Genomic DNA, 23,259 nt, shown 5'->3' on the forward strand with positions numbered 1-23,259 from the left:
AGCGAGCCATCCGCCCCACGGCGCGAGATCCGGCTACCATCGTCGCCGCGATCCGCAACGCCTACCGCACCGCCTCGTAAGGTCGGCCGGGCCCGTCGTATATCGCCCCACCCACCGCGCTGAGCCTGGAACCTACGACCACCCCGGCCAAGGCCGCAGACGTAAACCACCCAATCAAAGTCCTGTCCCACCCCAAACAGGCACAGGATCCAGCCCACGTCCTCCCGGCCCGCAACCCCCACAAACAGCAACTCCCCCCCCCCCGTCCCCGCCTCTCCCCCCCTCTCCTCCCACACAATACGAACACCCTAGCAGTTCTAGTTTGAGACCTCTTACTGTGAATGTTATCATCAGCGAATGTCAATGTTGAACCTCTTCCAGCGTCCGCCCATGACTCCGCAGCGGGGGCATCCGCGGCGCATCGGTGCGAGTCCTGGTTGGACCGTCACTACAGGACTGCTGATGATCTGTCCAACACAATCACTGCAGACGCCACAGATACACTCGGTGCAGGCGAATGCATTTTTCAGTAGCCACGGCCGACTGCAGGACGCGCAGTAAATCTCCAATACATCCGATTTGCTGCCAAAGGAGGATGATTGTGAGTGCTGGTAAGGATGTGAATGGTGCTGTAGGGGGCTAGTGTTATCGTTGGATGATGCCGATGTAGGGAGGCCGGAACCTGAAATGTGGAAATTCTGACCGGATCCCGCGCTCTCTAAGGACTCGACTGAAGGGAATGGCTCAGGATCATTGGGTCCCAGGACATCTGGTGGCGGTGGAGTCAGGGTGCGCTGCAGCGGAGAGGCATTATATCGCCCAGCTTGGTGGTGGTGCAGGTGATGACCAAAAGGACGGAAGCCCGGGGGTAGCGATGAACGCTTGTTGACATCCCCACTGGTCGATATGCTGTCCGCGGCGGACAATCTACGAGCGGTCGTGGTAGTGGTGGTGGGCGCGATGCCCGTGCCAGCAGCGGTGGCGGCAGCCGTCGTAGAGGGCGGAAAGTTTGGCGACTGCGGCATCTGTAATTGAATGCCAAGGGCATGTTAGCAAGGTTGATTATCGATAGTCTAACGCGAACAAGACAAGGAAAATGAGGAGGTTGGTGTACACATTAGAGTAATTAAGTGAGGGTGCATAAACTTTTCGGTGACAGGAACCCCCCCTGGCTCTGGCTCGTCTCAGTCGCCTGGCCCGACCGCCACAGAAAAAAAGGATGGTTTCATCACCCGCATGTGGCCTGACCAAGGAAAATAAAAAACCAATGCTGGGTTTTTTATTTCTTCCGCTCACAACCAGAGTCTCTCTCCCGGGCATTTCGTCATCTCCTTCCCATTGAATCGGTCCGTGATTGAAGTTGTGGTCCTTGAGACATCACTCGTGATCTTTCCGGACCGCCAACTCTTCATAAACCATTGACAGATACAAGGGACGAGTTTCCTCTTGCCCGGGAGTCGTCTTCGGTTGCTCGCATTGGATCCTTTTTTTTTGCCTTTCGTGCGGGTATAGCAAGACATGACAGTCGTTCGTTTCGTTTTGTTGGTTTTGGCAATAGTAGTGACAGTAAAATAGTACAAGACAAAATACCCTTTCTTGGGGGGCCTTCCTCCGGGGGGTTTCTCTACAGAATTTCGATCTCTTGGCAGCAGCAAGTAAACAGAGGACAATCGAAAAATGTCGTCTGACTTACGGGAGTGAGATCACGATCATCATCAGCCTCAGTAGCACTCGTGGCAGCCTCGATCAGATCTTCCCATCTCTTGCCTTGAACCCACGCCGCTGTGGGTGGTTCGGCAGACATTGCTTTTCGGCCTTCAACGCTCAGGCGTCGGGAGAAATCCTTGGCCGAAAATTCCCTAGATTTTCCGCGCTCGTGCTTGCTCTTGCGCGCATTTTGACCCATTGACGGTTTTCGGGGTCGCGGAAGTCTCTCGCCACGTCGTTGGATAGGTGGTAATGATGAATATCGACTACCAGGGGACTGTAGAATGGATGGTAATAGTTCGCGTGGCCGGGTAGGCTGGAACGGTGGCAGGGTATCTTCATGAAATTGGGCGCGTAACGAGGGCAGTTCGAGACCCGACGTCTCGCGCTTGTAATCTGAGTCTGGGAAAACATCCTGGTGTGCGAATGAGCACAGTTCTGCCTGTGGCAATGTCTGGTCTTCCAGTGATACTTACAAAATCGGAATCCCAATTGTGGAGTTGCGTGAGGGCAACAGCAGCATTGGCAGCCGCAGGGGGTTGCGCAGTCATGGTCCCTGCTCCGGGTTGTTCAAAGAGTCCACCGGTAACCGCTGCATCTTTCTCAGTATGAGCAAGGGAGGAATTCATAGAACCAACGTACACGAGCCTTTTAGGGCAGGAAGGGTGGCAGTTGGTTGGACATGTGGGCGTTGCGAGGGAGGAGTGCTGATCATCAACTGGAAACTCTCCTCTGTAGCAGGCAACTTGGGAATATAGTGATCTGGATGGGCGCGTCGAATGTGTTCTTGCATCGACCGGTAGCGTTTTTCCTGCAAAAGTCCGGGTCAGCCATTTGGCGACGCGCATAATTGGGCTAGGATGAGCGCACCCCAATGCATCTCTTTCTGCACTGTGAGCCATCTTGGTTTGTGAGCGGACACACAACCTCATTTTCTGCATCCGTCGACACGAGAAAAGAGCTGGTGAGGGCAGGTTTGGGCGGCATTGCCTCTCAGCGCTGACCCTAACCGCAGGAGCGAGTTTTAGGAGAGAAGGACGAAGGTCGGCGGCATTGATCGGACAGTCCACAACAAGCTTGGCTGTTTTTGAGCTTGGAGGGAACCGACGTAATGATGGGTCCTCCTTCACATGATTTGCTCGTCGGGAAGAATAGGGTCAAAGGAGACACAACACAACAGAGTCAACTGCTGGCCGTTTTGACGAGTGTACAAGGAGACGAGGAGGGGAGAAGGAGAGGATGTCGGTTGTGACGAGAAGAGAGGGTTATTTTGGATTGATTGAGAGTTGGTGGGATGGATCAAAGAAAGAAAAAAGAGCTTTGAGCTCGGATTGAGGGGTGAGCCTCCCTAGTTACCCTAAGCTCTGTCGCTTGGGAGGGAGGAGCTTGCCCTGGTCGCTTTAGGGGCTTTAATTGGCAGTGGCAGCTTCCCTTGCTCTCCGGAGGTTCCCCTCTCTATAAGCTCAGCAAGTTGCAGCAGTTCCAAGCGCCAACGCCCGTTAACTTTTGGGCATCACCAGCCAGACCGCGCGAAATCCAGCAATGTCAGACAGCATCGACCAGGTTCGCTGGGCAGTCCATGAAGCTCGCCATGCAGTGTCAGACGTCTCTACCTCTCTAGGTCCCGGGCTTCCGATGCCCTTACAAACCAGGAACGACAACCGCAGCCTCCAATCAACCCCCACCGCCCTCACACCACTGTGCTGGCTGCCCAGCATGGCTTCTGATCGATGACATTCCATTCTTGCATTCACGTTTCTTCCTACTGGCTCTCCTGCTGGGTAGCTAGTCAGGTACTTAGGCCAATTATAACCTTTCAGAGAGCTCTGGGTCCCCTCTCTTCACCTCACTCGAGATAGCTCTTCTCTGGGGGGCTGTCGTCACCTATTCGGGAGCTTGCGATCGATGATCGGTGCTGATGCGACGCAAAAGAGAGCTCCAGCCGCCCACTAGCATGTGCATTCCGCCAATTCTCACTCGCTGCAAGCTGGCTTGTGGCTCCAGGACAAGCTTGAGCTTGGGCCAATCCAACGGTCGGTGGGAAGGAGCTGTCTGTGCCATCAACTCACAAAGCTATCATGCAGCATGCTGTCACGGCGGGACCTCTCGTTCGCCTGATGCGGTAGTCCTGCTGATGCAACAATATGTCGCATCCAAAGACCACCAGCTCGGACCTCGCTTCCGGTGGGGAAGGAAGAGATGGGAATGGTGGAAACAACCAGGAACCATGGAGTCCAAGGGTGCACAAATGCGGCAGACCTGTCGCTACGGAAAAGAAGTGACAACAATTTGCTTATCGGACCAGCGGGCAAATCGAGGTAAGTGGCTGTCGGGTACCAAGAAATCCCAGAGTAGCACAAAAGTTCGACGACTGAAGACCTCAAAAGTCGTTGACCTACAACAGTAGGCTCGTGGTGCGCTATCGGAAATCTGTCTGATCAACATGAACTTAAAAAAATCGTGACCAGGACTCAACAAGCCCTCACCATAGCTCCCTCCAATTCGAATACAGGCGTCCATCTTACGAGGTGAACGAACTAAAACCCCTTCACATACTTGTGCGCATCGGTAATCTCCATCACCTCGAATCGCATTCCTACTTCAACGTTCCCTTCATTCCTTGGACAACACAGCATTCCGAAACAAGGTTTGAACTTGATGCCCTCATCTACCCTGCGATAACTGACCAACAGATCCCAAGGCTGGTGGGCATCCTTCTCTGCGGTATCGGGATCGACATTGGGTACCGTGCAGCGAGCACATCTCGCGACCACATCAACGTCAATGGCATGTAAGTTGCCGCCTGTGAGTGTAGTCCAGTACGAAGAGTCGCCGTTGATTCGCACTTTCTTCCATGAGTCTTCGGACCATGGCTCTCCACCTTTGATTATGATGTTTGGGCGAAACCGCTCAATGGTAATTTCGCTTTCGCCTTTCTCCTTCAACCTCGAGTTCAATTCGGCAAGCGATGAATCAGACGCGATCTGAATAGGGAGGACGTCCGGAAAATTGACGCTTTCTGTACGTCCTAGTCGGTCAGGAGAGCCATTGCCGGAGCATATCCTTGGCTCAGGACCCTTCATCACCAGGCGAACTTCTTCTCCGAAAAACTCGTGGAAAAGACCCAACATCTTTGGATCCGTGTACGCATAGGCGTCGGTGATATACTCCCAGATATCGACCGAAACTTCTTTGGTGTTGTCACTGAGCCACTCCTGACTAGGGTGAACAGGCACCTTGACTTGCTTGGCCGTGTCGTGGCCTATGGTTATCACTAGGCTATCCGAGTCGTGATCAAGTGCGGTATTGATCAATGTCATCTGTGGTTTTGTGCGGATGGTGATGAATTTGTTGCTGCTATCAATGAACTAAACGACTCCACCATGTATCGTCAGCCATCACCGGTAGGGAAACTGCAGCATGCGTTTGGGTGTCATGCATTTCTCGGAGGAAGAGCAGCGTTGCTGGTCGGGAATGAGGACTCACCATCCATCGTCTATCCAGCTCCAATCCCTGCCTGGTCAATCTCGCCGACTTCAGAGAGATTCCTCGGCATGACTTGATGGGATAGATGCGCAGAGCTGTGATCTCCGAAGTTGTGTATGTCATTTTTATTGGTACCTGACGGGTTTCTTTTTTCCTTTGGATCAAATTGTTTGAGTGCGCTCAATGGAAAGTTGTATGGGAGGAAAAGGTTGTGGAAATAGGTGGGAAGGTCTTGAATATATCTATCTGACGATGTTGGTCACTATTTTCTCTTCGAATGTCATTACCGCTCTGAGTGAACAACTGGGGTTTATCCTCTCTCACGTGAAAGATACGAACGTCACAACTCAACTATAGCAGCGATAGTTACCCCTAAAACGGCAACGCACAATCGGTGTCACATTCCACTTATGGTAATAATGGGCGAATGACTTGTCACGCCCGCGGAACTACGAGACTATGGCTGACTGGGCATTTCGCCTACGGGAAGAAGCGGCATGACTGCCTTCGTCCAATCCGATTCCGCACTGTTCAACCAGGCCTAAGAAATTTCAAAATAGGTATGCAGCCTTGACCAATGCGATAGCCTCGTCTTTTGTTTTCATGTTCTACAGGTCGCCAATATGGAGACTGGCATTTCGAAGGCCCCGGCGCCAGGTGCGCCCGAAGGTCCCTCTACCACCAGCGTCGAGTCAGAGTCGAAGCCTCCAACCTCTCACCAAGGTGGAGCAGCGCATGTTCGTGAACAGGAAGGAGGTGGTTCAGATGCAAGACGTTCGAATCAGAATGGCGCTACAAGGCGAGATGCCCGAGGTGGTCGAGGAGGTCGTCAGGGCAAGAAGAGAGATATGGGGAGGAAGGAGTGGGCGTAAGTTTTTCTTTTCTCCCACGAATGAACATACACATAGAGGCAGTCCGCGAGGGGTTTGTTTCGGTCCTTTCTCACATTTTCTCGGGAATCTTCAAAGACTGACTTGCTAAGTAAGACCAAAGTAGACAAACGCCAACGGAACGATGACGAGCAAGCCGCCAAACGCCAGCGCATCGACCAAGGCAAGGAGGAACTACCGATTTACGCTACGAAGTTCAGCGAGGAAGTGCTTGCGGCCGAGGAGAGAAGACCTAAAAAGAAGGTTGCTGTCCTTATTGGATACGCTGGAACTGGCTACAAGGGGATGCAATTGTAAGCTTGACGGTGCGGCTGTTTCATGCCAGAGACTGACTCCCATGGGGTTTAGAGCGCATGACCAGAAAACGATCGAAGGAGACCTCTTCCAAGCCTTCGTTGCGGCCGGCGCCATATCCAAAGCCAACGCTGACGATCCCAAGAAGTCTTCCTTTGTGCGGTGCGCGCGGACCGACAAGGGTGTCCATGCCGCCGGCAACGTGATATCACTGAAGTTGATCATCGAAGACGAAGACATAGTGAAGAAGATCAATGAAAACCTGGTCCCCCAAATTCGGGTCTGGGGGTATGAACGGACCAGTAACAGTTTCAGTGCTTATCAATTGGTCGACTCTCGGATATATGAGTATCTCATTCCTACACACAGCTTCCTACCACCACACCCGAGCAGTTTTCTTGCGAGGAACTGTGAAAAATGGGCAGAGAAGAAGGGTGACGTGGACGGGTACAGAAAGAGACAGGAAGAAGTATTGGGATACTGGGAACGGGTCGACGAGGAGATGATCAAGCCGATTCTGGCGGAATACGACGAAGAGATTCGTGCCATTCTAGAGAAGGCACTGTGGCTGAAAACAGAAGGTGACTACGACGGGGCCAGTGGTGCAGATCTGTCGATTCCCACGACTACGGAGGTTGAAGGAGACGTTTCCAAACCAGAGTTGCCGCATGTAGCGGAAGGCAAAGGTGCAGAATCGAAGGGCAAGCTTCCTGTAGACAACAACAACAACAACAACAGCGAAGAAGACATCTCCCCAGCAGAAGACTCAACAGATCCATCCAAATTACCGCGATCGCGTATCCTCGAAGAAGCCACGAAACGGATCCGGCAGGCCTATATCGCCGCCAAACGAGCCTACCGCATTGCCCCTGAACGACTCGACCGGATCCAAGAGGCACTCCATCTGTTTGTGGGCACACGCAACTTTCACAACTACACCGTCCAGAAGACTTTCAAGGATCCCAGCGCAAAGCGAGTCATCAAATCCTTCCTTGTCAATAGGACGCCCATCCTTATCAACGGAACAGAGTGGCTGAGTATGAAAGTGCACGGGCAGAGTTTTATGATGCACCAGATCCGCAAGATGGTCGGGATGGTCGCGCTCGTCGTGCGTTGTGGATGTGAGCCTCAGCGACTAGTAGAGAGCATGGGACCTGACAGACTGTCCATCCCCAAAGCTCCCAGCTTGGGTCTTCTGCTCGAACGTCCGGTATTCGAATCATACAACAAGCGTGCCAAAGACTCACTCGCCAAAGAAGCCATCGACTTTGACAAATACAAGGAGGAGATGGACAAGTTCAAGCAGGAACAAATTTACGAGCGCATGTACCGGGACGAGGAGAAGGACAACGTCTTTGGCAATTTCTTCAATCACGTCGACAACTTTCCTAGCGAACCCTTTTTGTTTGTCACCTCAGGCGGCATCGAAGCAACAAGGACGAAACCGTTGGTTGGAGCGATTGAGAAAGACGAGACGAAGGGTGCGGACGCTCTATTGAATGATGGGGATGTCGGTGTCGACGACGAGGACAGCGACGCGGACAATACTGTCAAGGATAACCATGGTGACGAAGGCTGATGCTTTTCTCCTCAAAAGCGTGGATTTTGAGGCCTACAAGGCAACATGGCCATGACTAGAGAGAACTATTGATAGTGTATCTTGTCAAGCCACTCTTCTCTTGTGCTGCATTGCGCATACTCATGACTGCGGTACAACAGAAAGTATTGAGCCTCTCTCTATGCTTGGTAGGGGTTGGCCGTTGACGAGTCTACCTGGGTACGTAGAGAGATGGCTGAGGCTTTTATCAGTAAGTCTGTAAGCATGTCTAACAAAGCACATTACACTCCTTATCGTACCGAGTGAGGACTTCTTTGGCGTCTTTGACCTCGTCGTTCGATAGTCCGTATACCGTGCCACATGCCTAGTTACAGTACTGCGCTGAGTACCTTCCTTCAAAGTACAACGCCTAACCATGACACGCATTTTCCTTCACCAGACTGAGAATAAAGAGATACTGGACCTCCCCCCCCTCCATTCCTCCATCCCCTAACTCCTGCTCAATGTTTGTCTCCCACCCCGTTCACGAAACCCACACAAGGCTCATTCCAAGTCCAATTGTTTGCTGCCGAAGCACCTCTGTCTCCCGCATCATCGGTCGGATGGACATGATGGCGCAGGACTCGGACTCGAACTCGAACTCAAAACCTGAACCCTCTTGCTCCTCCCGATCGTCCTCCTCGCAACCCCCTTCAGGTATTCTGACGCCCATCCACGCCGCCGCAGCCGCTCTCGGCTCTCTATCATCAGCGTCCTCGCGGTCGTCCTTATTGGGAAGAACGGTGCTGTGGGAGGCGTGCCGGATCTGTCTGGGCATGTGGACGAGGCTGAGTTCCAGCGCGGTGAATCAGGGCGAATTCCCGGCCTGCGCGGCCATGACCACGGGGTGTAAGGTTGTTCTCTCTGTCTCTTCGGTATGAGACACATGGGTAATATGCATACAGTATGTCTTCCGCGTTCGAGAACCAGGCTACGGTCATGTACCTTCAGAGCTAGCTGGGCAGGAGGAAGTGGTTACCACGTATGTAATAATAATAAGGGCGGCTGGACTTCTTCTCCTCACTTTCATTGTAGCGTCGAGAAAGAACCTAATTGTATTGTTGTGCGACAACTTAACCCTCAATCTCAAACGTCGTCCTCACCCCCATGGCCGCCAGCTCAACATCCAGATACCTCAGAACTCCCGGCACATTGACCACGGTCGTGTCATCACCGCCGACAAACTTCCTTCCCGCCCCGTCCTCCCACACCGTAATCTTCGCATCGTCAAACGTCGCGGGCCTCGCACAGGCCCGACATCTCACGATGCCACTCGGCTCGACCCTGCCGCCTCGCCGTTTGATGGTGAACTGGTTCGGCACCATCATGGTGCTCAAGAAGCTGCCGCAGGCGCGACAGACCCAGGCGCGCTGCTTGTCGCTGCAGTCCATGAGTCGGTCTTGGAGGAGGTACGCACAACCGTGCGCGATCAGCGAGTCGCGCTCCATTTCGCCGACGCGGATGCCGCCGCCTTTGGCTCGTCCCTTGATGGGCTGGCCGTGCAGGGCGTTGACAGGCCCCGTCGTGCGCACCTGGAACTTGTCACTGACCATGTGTCTCAGGCGCTGGTAGTAGACGACGCCGATGTAGATGTCTGCGGCGAACTCTTTGCCCGTGATGCCGCTGTACATGGGCTCGTTGCCGTAGAAGTTGTAGCCGGACTGCAGGAGTTGCTCGCCGAAGAAGTTGCCCGCCGTGTGGTCCTCGTCGAAAGAGAACGGCGTACAGTCCTGCGCGAGGCCGTGGAGGGCCCCGGACTTACCGGCCAGCGACTCGACGAACATGCCGATGGTCATTCGAGAGGGGAACGCGTGCGGGTTGATGATGACGTCGGGTTGGATGCCGGATTCGCTGTAGGGCATGTCCTCGCTGGGCCACAGCATCGAACAGACGCCCTTTTGGCCGTGCCTCGACGAGAACTTGTCGCCGATGACGGGCCGTCGCGGAATCCGGTACTTGATGCTGATCGCCTGGCAAGGCTGGTCTCCCGTCTCGGCGCCAATCAGTCTGATCTGGTCAATGTAAGCCTCCTCGGCGTCCTTGTACTTGAAGTACATGGTGTTCCCGTCCAAGTTCTTCAGCTTGCCCTCGGACGGATCGAACATGACACTGTGGTAGGCGAGAACGATCGAGCCCTCACCGACTTTGGTCCCGATGGCGGGCAGGCCGTCGGGATCAAGCGCCTGAATCGCCTCGGGTGAGATGTTCGGGTCGCCTTCGGCAAAGCCAAAGAGAGACTTGATCTCGGTCTTTGACCGCGCTGCCCTTGAATCTTCATTGAGCTTGTACACTTTGGTCTTGTAGATGACGCCGTCGCCGAACCCCCGTTCGTGAGAGGACTTGTTGATGATCATGGCATCGTCCATGTCGTAGCCTGTATATGAGATGACGGCCACGACGGCGTTCATTCCGTTGGGGAAGTTGTCCAGACCGTACTCGTTGTACAACGGAGGTCTTACAACCGGCGTCTGCCCAGTCTGGAGCAGATACGCTTTGTTGTCTGTTCGGCACATCATATTGGACGAAGGCGTTCCCATTGCTTGCTTGCTCATTTGACACTGGTACATGTTTCGAGGCGATTGGTTGAAATCCGAGAAAGGCGTCATGTTCGCAAGGATGGATAGGACATTGGTCGGCTTTAACTCGATATGAGTGGTCAACCCAGGTATGATGTCCGCGTCCACACAAGCAATGTTCATGTACTGTTGCTCAAACGGACCAATGTAGTCAAGTTTATCCGACGGGATGTACTTGACAGGTCGTAGCATCCGCGACGGATCAGTGAAGAGGTACAAGCCGGGATAGAGACCACCATTCGAGGTAGGAACATGGCCGATTTCTAGTTCATTCGGTATGTTGTGTTGTCCGTTCACCTTCCAATGTCGGAGAAGCTGGGCAATTTCCCTCGCCCTCTTTGCAGAGCAGTAACCCAATATACGACCATCAAGTTGGACCGAAATACTCTCGCTGACGGTCATTGAAGGCACCGAAGCTAGTCCGAGCTGAACGACCGCTTTCTCAATACCTGAAGTATCAATCCGCTTGATTTGGACGTGGCACTGGTGGGCCAGATGGTTCAGAAGGCCACAGGGAGCGCCATCAGGAGTGTGTACGGGACAGAGAAATCCCCAACTTTCCGGCAACAGTTTGCGTACCGTAGTGGTCTTCAACTGCGCAAAAAAGGCACCTCGATGTATACACCGGAAGTGACTGATAAATCGATAGAAATTGATCTTCTCGGCCATGATTGTATAGCCTGATACTTGGGACTGATCGAGTCCTGTTTGACTGACCAAATTTCCCGTAGAGAGAAAGTATTCCAGCTTCCCTGCAATGTTTTCGTTCGTCCTCCTTACTATTTTTGGCAGGAAGTCGGCCTCGAACGAGGGATCTGTGAATTTGGCGTCGTTCTTCGCTCTGAGCCATTCTCGAGCCGTAGCACCGATGCCTATCAGCCACTCGTAGATGTTTTCCTTCAAAATCATACCGTACAGGAAGCCTCCAAGCAGAATCTCTTGACTGGAAACAGCGTCGGGGTTGTCAAGAGCGCAATCGCCTGCAGCAAGCGCGTACAGCTTTCTGATCATGAACAGAATCAGCTGGAACTTGTCGTTATTTTGAGCGGGAGTAACGTCGACGTTGCCGAGATGTGGTAGGACAATCTTCCTCAGAAACTCCTCGCCCACTTTTTCATCAGACATGGTAATAGGCTGCATCAGAACCGGTCGGAATTTCTCTCCGAGATATGCCAGTGTCTGTGTCCTCGTTTTCAGATTGTATGCTTTGTATGTCCGCAGGAGGAGCTCAGTCCGATCGGCGACGAAGGAACTGGGTGTTTTATTAGAGGACGACGCGCCGATGATGCCCTCGGCAATCTCACGGTCATTTGTGTCCACCAGGGCTTTGAGGATCATGACCACAGGAACCAGATATTCGTTTTTCCTCCACGAAAACCTGAATGTGACATTCCCATCTGTCAGGTAGTGGAGGACATTGGTATGCGAAGTTTGGTCTGGCCGCACAGACCGAATCTGGATCGCGAGCTTCGAAAAGGTAGGGCCTCTCGCAGCAAACGCCGGTCTCGAAATGGCCATGGGATAGTTCCTCCTTGTCGCAATCAGCATGCGGATGAGCTTTTCATTCCCATTGACAATAAAATAGCCGCCCATCTCTTCAGACTCTTCCTTGTGGCGTACCATCTGTGCGGGCGAGAACTTCTCGAGGTGACACCTGTTGGACCGTAACATGATTGGCATCTGTCCAAGATCCCGTACTGATTCCTGCCAGTCGCCATTATTCAACCTGTACTGTAATCTGGCTCTTAATCTTCCTCTGTAAGTTGTGTGCCGCTCCCGGCATTCGGATGGGTATATATTGCGGTTTTCAAAGCTGAATTTGTTGCTTGGAGGGAGGGTAGGTTTCTCGAGTATGAGTTCCGTCACTCTCAGGTCAAGCTTATTGCGTTGAATCGCACGGCTCGGGTTTCGCAGATCGCCATCGACAACTGTATGGATTCCAATGTCTTTGAGCCCAGCATCAATGAGGTTTTCGTCCCACAGAGCATTAAAGGACTCAATATGCGGCTTCACTGCGGCCTGAAGCGCAGGAAAGGCGCTGCGATCTTTCGGCGTGTTTCTGAAGAGCTTATGGCGGCGGACGGTGTCGTACTCTACCGACCATTTGGTGTTGGTCTGTGTCATTGTCGCCGACATCGTGTTGGCTGATTGTATGTGACCGCCAAAAAGTCGCGCATGCGGTGTGACTACTCGAGATGTAAGTGACGAAATCAGGCACAACAAGAAAGCACTCTTAACACCAGCGCTGCCCGCCCACGAGGACTGGCCAGAAATTCGAGTTTCGAGATGGTGCAGTTAAAAAAAGTTCTGCGCGCAGTCTCCGCAGCCCTTATCGATAGCAGAGCCTCGCCAAAACCTCTAACCTGAGTGGGACTAGTCAGGTACTCCAGATGGGTTGGACGAGGCTGAGTTTATTGCTCTTTTTGGACCTATTATTATCTCTACTCGGGTACCTGAAGGAAAATCCAAACTACCTGAAAACTCATGTCCCAGTGGTATAACTGCTTTTAACTTACTACTTATTCAGTGAAGAAACTAAAGAAACTAAAATACCTTGGAAAGTCCCGCCAACTAGCCAGACCCATTGTGCTCCCAAAATTCACCGTCGTAACCCTTTGGCGCTTGAATTTCCTCGCCAACCAAAGACCATCGTCAAATCTATACTCTTTACAACCCTCATGCACCGGTCAAATACTTGACCAGTTGCTCCCGTTCGCTCGTGGGCACAAGGCTCAACACTTCACGGACCCCTTTCAGTCCTCCTTCTTTGTTACCCATCAGCAACTCTGCGACCCGCTTGCTGACCGCTTCAGTCTTGACGGCATCAATCTTTGCATAGACCTCTTTCCGGTGGCTCTCATACCATTCAGCCACCTTGCGGTCATCCTTCTCGAACTCGGCATCCAGCAGACCGGACCAATTCTTCAACGTGGCGAGGTTCTGCTCTCTCTGTGTCATACCATTGGTAGTGGTGACGGGTGCGGTGCCTGCAGCCAGGCTGGTGTTGAGCTTCTTGAGAAGAACCTCCTCGGACAATCTTCTTCGAAGACGCCAGTAGAAGAATTTTCTGGCATTCTTCCATTCCAGAGGCATCCGGATCGTTCCCTTGGCCAGCATGCGACCTGCGCGATCGTGCAAATCGGCAAATTGAAGGGCGATCTGCTGGTAGATAGGTCCAAGTAGTTGTTCACGTTCAGTCATCTTAGCCTTGATGGCGTTGAGTTGTTCGGCACTCAAGTTTTTGGCGAGCGACTGAGCCTTCAGCCCAGCATACGTGGGATCCAGACGGGCCATGGTCTCCAGCTGTCGTTCTTTTCGATACTTGATGCCCACAATACCCTCAGGCTCCAAGACACCACCACGCGACTCAACGTCGGCATACATCTCCATCTGTTCAGGGTTGATAGTGGGATCGACAACCACCTGGAAAACATGTTAGCATCTGGTTGCGTGGAAAGCGGCTGATGTAAACTTACCCATGAACCACCACGAAGCTCACCAAAGGGAGGAATGTAGACAAAGACCGGCTGCTCATATTTGACAAGAGCATCGACAATGTACGAACCATATTTGAGGACCTCGTTGTACATGTCTCGTTGACCTCCAGAGAAACCGCGCCAGTTGGCAAGGATCATACATGGCAGTTGCTCGCCATAGTTGAAGTCTTTCAAGGCTTGGGCAGTCTTGAAGGCGGAGTTGGGGAACCACACACCACCGGCCTCTTGCACAATTTGCTCCATTGAGTCAGCATTGGCAGGATCAGCAGGGGTGACGTTCTCGACAGTGCGCGTCTCCACCGCGATGACACCCATGGGGATGCCACCAAGGCGAGCGCGACCAACGACGACAGTTCTGGCCCAGCCACCGAGAGCCTCCTGGAAGGAGTCCTTGTCGAAGAGACCAGACAAGAAACCTTCTTCATCGTCCTTGCCAGCAATAAGGTGTCTCACATCGTAAGGCCCTCTTGGTGGATAGAATGTGATATCACGATCCCATGGATCTGAAGGCGGGCTCACTGGGACCGGTTGTCCTTTCTTGTCGGGGATGAAGGACAGCCACTCCACGATCTTTTCAACACCCTGGAAGTCGTCGCTGGCAGTCATGTGCGAGACACCGTTTTTGTACATGATTTGGGTGCCACCAAGCTGCAAGTTGGAGGTGTAGACTTCTTTACCAAGCACCTTGTTCAAAGCAGGGGCACCAGTGAGGATAATCGGCTGACCCTCGATCTGGATGGCACGCTGTCCAAGACGGACAAGGTAAGCACCAATACCGACGGATCGGCAGGTGACAAGTGTCAAGGTGAAAATGTCCTCATAAGCCCTGGATGTAGCACCAGCAATGAGACCGGAGCCACGCAAGCATTCCACGCCCAGTCCGTCCTTAGCGCCAACAATGGTCGTGATCTTGTGTCGCTCCTCGCCGTCCTCGACAACCTTTTCGGTAATGATGTCGGTCTTGCTCAGCAACTCTCTCTTCTCGGGAGTCAAATAGAGATACTTGAAGCCTGAGCTTGGGTTTGACTCGTCATTCCACGCAACAGAGAAGTGAGGAATAAGCTCCTCGGCCATACCAATGCGAGCACCAGAGTTGGCAGAAAGATAAATGCGAGGAATACCGAGTTTTCGAGCATACTCTGTGCATTTGTTGAAGAATCTGTCCTCAATGGGGCCGAAAGAGCCGATCTGGTAGGTGATATCATTGGCAATGATGATGAATCGTCTCCCTCTAGGATATTCTGGAGTTTTGGCTGTCAAAATCCAGGCGACCATACCGCAGCTGTTGGTTCCCGGCTCACGAGACACCTCAGTGACGTTGTCCGCGTCGTCGATGATCAGCTCGTTATACTCAAGGCAGGTTGCCATTTCTGGCTTCGACTCGGCGAGCGGGGCATGTTTCGCCACAGCTTTGTTCCAGCTGTTGTAGATCGCCTGTCTGAAGAGCTCAGGGAAATCGTACACATATTGAGTGCCCATGATGTGAGCCTTGTATCGCTTGGGCTGCAACCATTCCTTGGTTGGGTAAGGGGTAGAGACAGGACGGAGATGCATTGAACCAATCTTGGTAGTGCCACCAATGCTCTCAAACACCCATTCGCCATTGCGTGCCTTCTTTTCGACATATGTCTCGACTTTGACAACATATCCGGACGTGTTGGTGATGATGACCCGCAGAGGATATGGCAATCCACTCTCGGGGTCAGTGCAAAGGATTCTGATCTCAGCACCAGTTACCCGAAGACGGAGGAACCTTCGAGAGAAGCGCTCCAAGAAACCAGCAACTTGCTCCTCCACATCTCCGGGTTGCAAATTGAACACAGGAGTGAAGTTGATAAAGATGTGGTTCAAGTCAGAGTTGTTGTTGCCGATGATCTCGAGAGCGTCGCAGATGTCGTTGACCAATCGATCAGTCTCGGAGATGAGGTATTCGGCAGTAGGAATCTCGTCCTTCAAACGGCCCGGTCTGACCACGGCACGAGTGAAGTAGCGCTTATCAACGACCTTGTCCCTGTCATCGCCCTTGCCGATAGCCTCGTAAATATGAATATTTCTATTTTCTGTGAAGACTGGCTTGATCTTGAACTTCGACAATCTACCAAGTTCAAGCTGGAAGGCAAGGGCAGGTTCATTGTGACGAATGCTGACGTCCTCATCGTATGTAGGACCACGGAATGTGAAATATCCAGGGTAGGTGCCTTCTTTGTGACCACAGATAAATGTAAGACGACGAACCCGACGGGCCAACAGTTCTGACTTGTACTCATTGATCAAGCTGTGCGCACGTTCCAGAATCTCTTCGTCGCTCAGATTTTCAATGTCGCGAATGGCAATGTTGCAGACATTTGTCAGCTCATCTTCTAGGCTCTCCGCCTTTGGTGGCCTTCTCTGGCTTTCGAGGGTGGGCATTAGATGCGTGGCGCTCGGACGCTTTTCTGGACCTCCCTTGGGGAATGCCTCAAGAGCGCGAGCAAGACATTCATCGACTTCCTCGAGGTAGTGGCAAGGAGCTATGACACCCTTGCGGGAAGGCTCATCGTCTCCCTGAAGCTTGTTGAGATATGACAAGTCGCTAACGGATGCGATGCGCTTGAATTGATTGCCATTCTGTGAAGGAGTTGCTTGTCCAGATGGGTAGGATGATGCGAGGGGCAGCCCAAATTCTGATTGTCCAACTTTGCGGAGGACAAAGTCCCATGAGAGAAAGAATGGCGGCTCGACGTCATTGTGATACTCGACCTGCTTGACAGTGTAGGCACGGTAGGCGCGTCGCACGTAAACTTCAAGAGCAGCGAGACTGACCCATGGGTCGTGATGAGCGAAGAATAGGGGCAACACGTCGAAGACAGTGTAGCGAGAATCTACCACTTCTCTCAACACGTCTAGATCCGGCTCCCGATGCTCCCAGCCAGTCTCTCCGTATTTGGATTCAACCACTGAAGATTTGAGGATGTGCTCCATCTGAGAAGCTCTCTCTTCAAGAGAAGGTAGTGCGCACAAAATGAGAAGCTCACGGGCCTTGAGTGCAACCTTGGCAGTTGCCCGCGATTCGAGTTCTGTGAGTCGGCGCAGGGCTGGTCTGAAGTACTTGCCAACGTTACCAACATTCGGTTGGTTCGGTCTGTACATGTCCAGAATGGCGACAATCAGGTTATTTTTGGCCGAAACACGGGTGTGGGACAACACAGTCCAAACAACCGAGAGTAGGTCATCTTTATGCTGCTCGCGAAGCTTCAATATCACGTCTTCATCCCTGGCAGTGCCAGAGGCGAAGAGTTTCTCAACTTGGTAGTACTGGTCTAGGAGGCCGATGAACACATTGTACTCATGTGTCTTCAAGCCATCAGCGTACCCGGCGCAAACATCTTCCAGTGGCTGCAGAGTGGCGTGAAGGGCAGCCCCGTCGCTTGCGGACATGTTGTCCTCAATGTATCGGTTAATTGCCTTCTGAAGTTGCTTCGCTGGAAACTCTGCCTGGCGCGAATGTGCACGCTCAACAAGTTGCTCAAGTTGAGTGTCCAGCTTCTGCGGAGTTCTCGAGTGAAGGGCAGACGATCGAGCAGCCCATTCACCGTACGGCAACTCTGGGTCTCTCAAGACTTGTACCAACTCCTTGAGAGTTGAGGCCATAATAACCTGGTTGTCGAAGCCCATGAGGATATTTTGAAGAATACCGTGGAGCAGAGCGAATCGTTGCGGGGGCTTGTTACCCACGACTTGAGGGGGTCCAAGGTTTGGCAGCTGGCCAGTGAATGTCTCAGCGGTTTTGACCCTGGACGGATCATCCAGAGCCAATATACCCAGAATATCACCACCTTCCAGGGTGGCACCTGGTTGCTTGATGAATTGCACAACACCATCCTCCTGAGCAATCAGAGGCATATACATCTTCATGACTTCAACTTCGGCATATGCCTGGCCAGCCCTGACGTGTGCACCATTCTCGACGGTGAATTTGACCAGCTTTCCAGGTGACGGGGTTCGGAGCTGAGTGGGATCGTTCTCTTGTTCCAGCAAACACGTCTTGCTGTCAACGCTGAGACGGATGGCGGTAGGTTCTTCCTTCCAGTACAAACTGTGAGATCGGCCCGCGACAAGCATCAATAGGCCTCCATCTGCAAGAGATCGGATGCCAACAGAGCATTTTGACCCGTTGATGAAAACGTGGTAGCTATCTAGACTGGATCTTGTGACGGTGAATTTGTACCGATGTCCCTCGTAGATAAAATCGACTGGGAAGACAGTCTTGAGGACGTCTTTAGCGGGCACTTGACCCTTCTCGAGACCTTTGCGGAACTCAGCAATGCATGCTTCGCTGGCAATGTGGGCTTTGGTCACGGCACCAGCAAGAACGGCCAGCATTTGATCGGGCCGCTCGGCCGTCAACTTATTGGAGATGAGTTGATCGAGCCAACCAGTGGTGATAGTGTTGTCCTCAAAAGCTGGAGTTTCCAACAGCTTGATTAGGTATTCGATTGTGGTTCTGAAGTCTCCACGAATACTCAACTCCTTCAAGGCGACAACCATGTGTTTTCGAGAAGCAGATCGATTTTCGCCATAAGCGAAAATATGACCAAACTGGCTGTCGGAGAAACTGTGAATGCTAGAATTCGAGGAGACTGAGAAATAACCCCACACGTTCGAGCTTGAACGGAAGTTGAGGTCGTGCATAGTACCACTCGAGGGCTTGAATCCTTCACCCGGATCTTCTGACGTAATACGGCAGGCCGTGCAGTGACCCTTGGGACGAGGCCGGCGTTGAGTCTTCAGACTGGCTTCGTTCTTGAAATGGAAGTCAATTTCGGTGGTTGTGTGAGGGTCGACTCCGTACAACAAGCGAATGTCACGGATGCGGTGAAGCGGGAGACCCATGGCAACCTGAAGCTGGGCAGCTGGCAAATTGACACCGCTGACCATTTCCGTGGTTGGATGTTCGACTTGAAGACGGGGATTCAGCTCCAGGAAGTAAAATTTGTCGTCCGCGTGGGAATAAAGGTATTCCACCGTACCGGCAGAGACGTAGCCGACTAGCTCACCGAGACGGACGGCAGCAGCCTCCATATTGCGGAAGGTATCTTGGCTGGCAATGGTGACGGGAGCCTCTTCAATAATTTTCTGGTGTCTTCGCTGCACCGAGCAATCTCTGCCGAAGATTGAGATGTTGTTGCCATACTGATCAGCCAGGAGCTGCACTTCCAAGTGTCGAGCATTCCCTGCCAGCTTCATGATAAAGATGGGGGACCCAGGGATTTCATTTGCCGCGGCGTTGTAGAGTTCGACGAAATTTGACTCGTCGTCAACCTTTCTGATACCTTTGCCACCACCGCCTTCGGACGCTTTGACCATGACAGGGAAGCCGATCTTCTTTGCGGCCGCCAGACCTTCTTCCGCGGAGTTTACACAGCCTTTTGCGTAGACATCATCTTTTACGGTCACGATGCCATCGCTGTCGATTTCTACCTCATCAACACCCTCTCCTGACCAGGGGATACAGGGCACCTTTGCGTGCTGTGCGACGATTGTAGAAGAGATTTTGTCACCCAAAGATCGCATTGCCGATCCCGGAGGGCCAATGAAGACGATTTTCTTGGGAGATGCTGCCAGAGATTCTGGCAATTTGGGGTTTTCTGAGGCGTGACCCCAACCAGCCCAGACCGCGTGGACGTTCATCCGCTCGGCAATATCAACGATCAATTCGACGTTGGCATAGTTGTTGTTATTTGTGCCTCCGGGCACCTGTAATCATATGAATCAGCGTTGTTCCTCTTGTGTTTATTTCCGATTCTCTTGTAGTTCACGCACCTCGACGTATTGGTCCGCCATGCGAATGTAGTCTGCGTTTGCCTGCAGATCTTCGGGCGTGGCCATCACAGTGAACTGGATGGCCCGCTCGTCGCCGAACACCTCGTAGGCCCATTTCCGTACTGAGCGGATTTCCTTGACTGCTGCAATACCATTGTTTGCAATGAGCACCTAGAAGCAATGTTAGCCTGCGGTTGCGCACAGACACACCCGTCTTTTTTCTGCTCGTGAAATCCTACTTACTGAGGTAATGACAGTGTGACCGTCGTGCTCCTGAACAAAGTCCTTCACTTTGCTCGGTGGAGCATTTTCTAGTCTGTTGCCTCCAACGAAATGAGAGGCCACATTGTGTTTTGCCTGCCATGAGCTGGGCGTCCCGTTGGTAAGGGGTTTGGTGCCATTGACACCGTTGACGGCGGGAGCCATGATGGTGAAAAAGAGAAGCCTATCTCATGCAATCGAGGTAGCGCTTGCAGGAAAATCGATCGTAGTCGAGAGGGGATGTGAAGAGGCGGCCGTGTTATGGTTCTGCGGACTGGGAAAAAGGAGACCGGGATTACGCCAATATTACCGATGTCCCAAAATGGATTGCCCAAAGTCTATACTGCTGCAGGTGAAGGTAAGGAGTGAACAGGTCGGAGTTTGAGAAGGCCACAATGGTTTTGTAGAAGAGGAGGAGGAAGGAGAGAAGAAATAGAAGTCAGCAACGGGTGAAGGGGGAGGGAAACTGTAGTGCAGTGTGTGAGAAACTACACGAAGGCGCAGGGTATATTAGAGTAACGACGTTGCTGAGACGTGTCCCAGACGCTGTTTTGGGCCTGTTGGATGAAGCGGGCGCTGCACAACGGGGTTTAGTTGGATCTCTAGGCGGGCCGCAGCCAAACAGCAACTTAAGCTCCTCTACCTCGAGGGACCCTATTTTGCTCTGAGCATCACTGTTGGGAGTCGTCAAGCAACCACAGACGAATCGCCGAGCAGGGCCAACCGGAAATCTCTGGGGGGTGATTGGATGCAGGGGCTACTTGGCTCGCCACTACCGTCGATCTATTCGCTCAGGCGCCCCCGGCAGGCCTGTTCGGCGGCCCACCCCAGCTCTTCCCGCTTAAGTGGCCCGCCCAGTCAAATCCGAAGCCCACTTCTCATCCCCATCCCCCCAACTCCAACAATTTTTTTTTCGGTGCTGCCTCTACTAGAAATCTCTTTGATGCTCTTTGTTGAGGCCCGGGCAAAATGACGTCGGAATGTTGCCATCACTAAAACCATCCCCTGGCAAATACCCCGAGGTCACTCGCCGTAGTCCTAATGTATCTCGTGCCCCAAAGATCCCTCCGGGCGGATGGAAAACTAGAGGCCAACATAGTGTCCAACAAAAAAATTTCCCTGGCTGCCGTAGCCTAGAAAGGGGCCAGGCACATCGACATTGTGGTCTCAAGTCGCACAGATGGGCCTTTGTCGTATATCGTATCCAAATCTGTCTCTACCTCAATAATTTAGTGGTTTTGTGGCGACTATCGTCACGCTTGTGTATCTTTCTCTTATCATTTCTCAGCCTCAGCTGGAATCCACGATGACTGAATAACCATGGCACCGACGTCCCAAGCAAGACATCCAGGGGGCGGCCCTAATCTCGAGATCCAATGGTTCCCTGGCCGCATCAATGGCGGAGTCCGCCCCCGTCAACCACACAATTTCGGAGTCCGTTTTTGGTGCATTCTTCGCCCCTTCCACGAACCCACCGAAGGCAGAATCTGATTCGCCCTCACCCTGTATATACTGCTCCTACTCCTTCCGCTTCTCTCGTGGCAGACACGCGGGTGCATGGGGGAGAGGCCAAGGCGACCATGTCCCGGTCGGAGAGCGAAAAGTGACTTGGGAGGAGCAACATCGCCGAGAAAAGACCCCACCATTGTTGGTGCAAAATACTTGGAGATAGAAGCTGATGGCAAGCAAGGTCGCGACAGATCTCAGTACTGCAAATTGGCACCCTCGACCTGGCATGCAGCATCAATTATTGCATGGTTGAAAGGGTGCAGGGTGCGGTGGTGCGAAAATCAGATTGGGATCTAAATTTGGTGTTGGGCCCCCAGCAGAATTGCAGCCCTGGTGACACTTTCCCATCTGCGGCATCGCCTTGGATCCAGTCCGGCTAGCGCAAGATCAATCTGGGCGAGTTGTGGAGTCGATCGAACGGTGAAATTTCATCGTGAATCGTCTTTTCTATCGCCCATCGACATGATTGAAGAAAAGGGGGCGACGATCTCATCCTCGTGATGGTTCGTGGTGCAGCCTCCTCCTATCTTGGGGAGTGAAAATTCGATACAAAGCGCACCCATGGCAAATGGCTAATTTCAGGGGGCATTTTAGTGGAAGAGAAAACACGAACTCCCCCTGATAGCCGATATGTACCCGAAATCGGAGGGCGAAAACAACAGGACGCTGAGGCTGGCTGACGTCAAGCGACAACTTCATTGACAGTCAGGGACATCCCAGCTGTGCCGCTTAACAGGACTCGATGCTATAAGATGCAAATCTCAATTTGCACCTACGTTGAGATCGAATTCCAGGAGGTGGTACAGGATTGAGCCACGAAACGCCACCAAAAAAAGGGGGTGTTTCCGCAAGGACATCCACAGAAATAACTGTTAAGGAGCTTCTGCGTGGAGGTCAGTCAACGCCTGGGTTTGCGTGTTAGCAGAGACCACTATTCATTGGGAGGTCGCGTCCAATATCTCGAAATCTGGGGCGTCTGTTGTTGTCCGCCGAAAGTCATGGTGAAGGCGAGTTCTGTGGTCATGTGACCCAACGAATGAGCCCCCACGAGGCTGAGTTGGATTCAGGGGCTGACAAAGAGCGCGAACTCCGAAATCAGCAGAATGAGTTGATACGTAACCACCACCAATGCCTGATTTCAGAGGTGAGTTATGAGTATACCGGAGTACTCTTACAATCAGTAAGTCAGGGTGCCCCAGAAACAGAGATTGAACCACTCGCACCCAATCTTCAAAGTGGGTTGGTGGTATGGGGTGCAGCTCTCCTAATCAGTGTCGTCCTGAAACATGGTCAATATTCCATGAGTTGTCTCTCAACGAGGTATTACTGGGTATAGCAGTAAAATAGTGATCGAAGAAGCCCACATGGGATATCTGCAGACATCGGAAACAAACTGCCCAAGTGCTACCTACTCCAACTTCGAACGATCTGCATATCAGTCAATAACCTGGTACATCAACCATCTCGTGAAGTATGAGAGTAAGAATGAATACGTTATGCCAACTCGTACACAATGTTGTCAGAGGTGGACGAATGCCGCACATCGAGTGCTTCACCTTTATACGGGCGGAGAGCGAGACGAACGCATGGTGAGTCTGTACCGACTGTTATAGAGGACCACACATCGACATCGCTATCAT

General features: G+C 52.4%; 4 protein-coding genes across 4 annotated transcripts; 1 reads left to right on the forward strand and 3 right to left on the reverse strand.

Annotated features, from left to right (window-relative positions):
• Positions 1-350: 350 nt before the first annotated feature.
• AYO20_11643 (hypothetical protein) lies at positions 351-5,316 on the reverse strand (the record flags this gene model as incomplete). The annotated part of the gene is made up of 6 exons (XM_022649866.1): positions 351-1,025; positions 1,694-2,122; positions 2,184-2,299; positions 2,350-2,518; positions 4,395-5,075; positions 5,194-5,316. 6 exons carry the CDS (start codon positions 5,314-5,316, stop codon positions 351-353), a joined length of 2,193 nt encoding a protein of 730 aa, XP_022494156.1.
• A 500-nt stretch (positions 5,317-5,816) lies between these two features.
• On the forward strand, positions 5,817-7,956 carry AYO20_11644 (tRNA pseudouridine(38-40) synthase, variant; the record flags this gene model as incomplete). The annotated part of the gene is made up of 3 exons (XM_022649867.1): positions 5,817-6,061; positions 6,176-6,376; positions 6,432-7,956. The coding sequence occupies 3 exons, from the start codon at positions 5,817-5,819 to the stop codon at positions 7,954-7,956; spliced, it is 1,971 nt and encodes a 656-aa protein (XP_022494157.1).
• A 1,091-nt stretch (positions 7,957-9,047) lies between these two features.
• On the reverse strand, positions 9,048-12,686 carry AYO20_11645 (hypothetical protein; the record flags this gene model as incomplete). The annotated part of the gene is made up of 1 exon (XM_022649868.1): positions 9,048-12,686. The coding sequence occupies one exon, from the start codon at positions 12,684-12,686 to the stop codon at positions 9,048-9,050; it is 3,639 nt and encodes a 1,212-aa protein (XP_022494158.1).
• A 540-nt stretch (positions 12,687-13,226) lies between these two features.
• On the reverse strand, positions 13,227-20,275 carry AYO20_11646 (hypothetical protein; the record flags this gene model as incomplete). Its single annotated transcript, XM_022649869.1, has 4 exons — positions 13,227-13,973; positions 14,027-19,783; positions 19,850-20,020; positions 20,093-20,275. 4 exons carry the CDS (start codon positions 20,273-20,275, stop codon positions 13,227-13,229), a joined length of 6,858 nt encoding a protein of 2,285 aa, XP_022494159.1.
• Between the last annotated feature and the right edge of the window lie 2,984 nt (positions 20,276-23,259).

The sequence above is a fragment of the Fonsecaea nubica genome (genome assembly GCF_001646965.1).
Source record: "Fonsecaea nubica strain CBS 269.64 chromosome Unknown Scaff175, whole genome shotgun sequence".
Taxonomy (NCBI): domain Eukaryota; kingdom Fungi; phylum Ascomycota; class Eurotiomycetes; order Chaetothyriales; family Herpotrichiellaceae; genus Fonsecaea; species Fonsecaea nubica.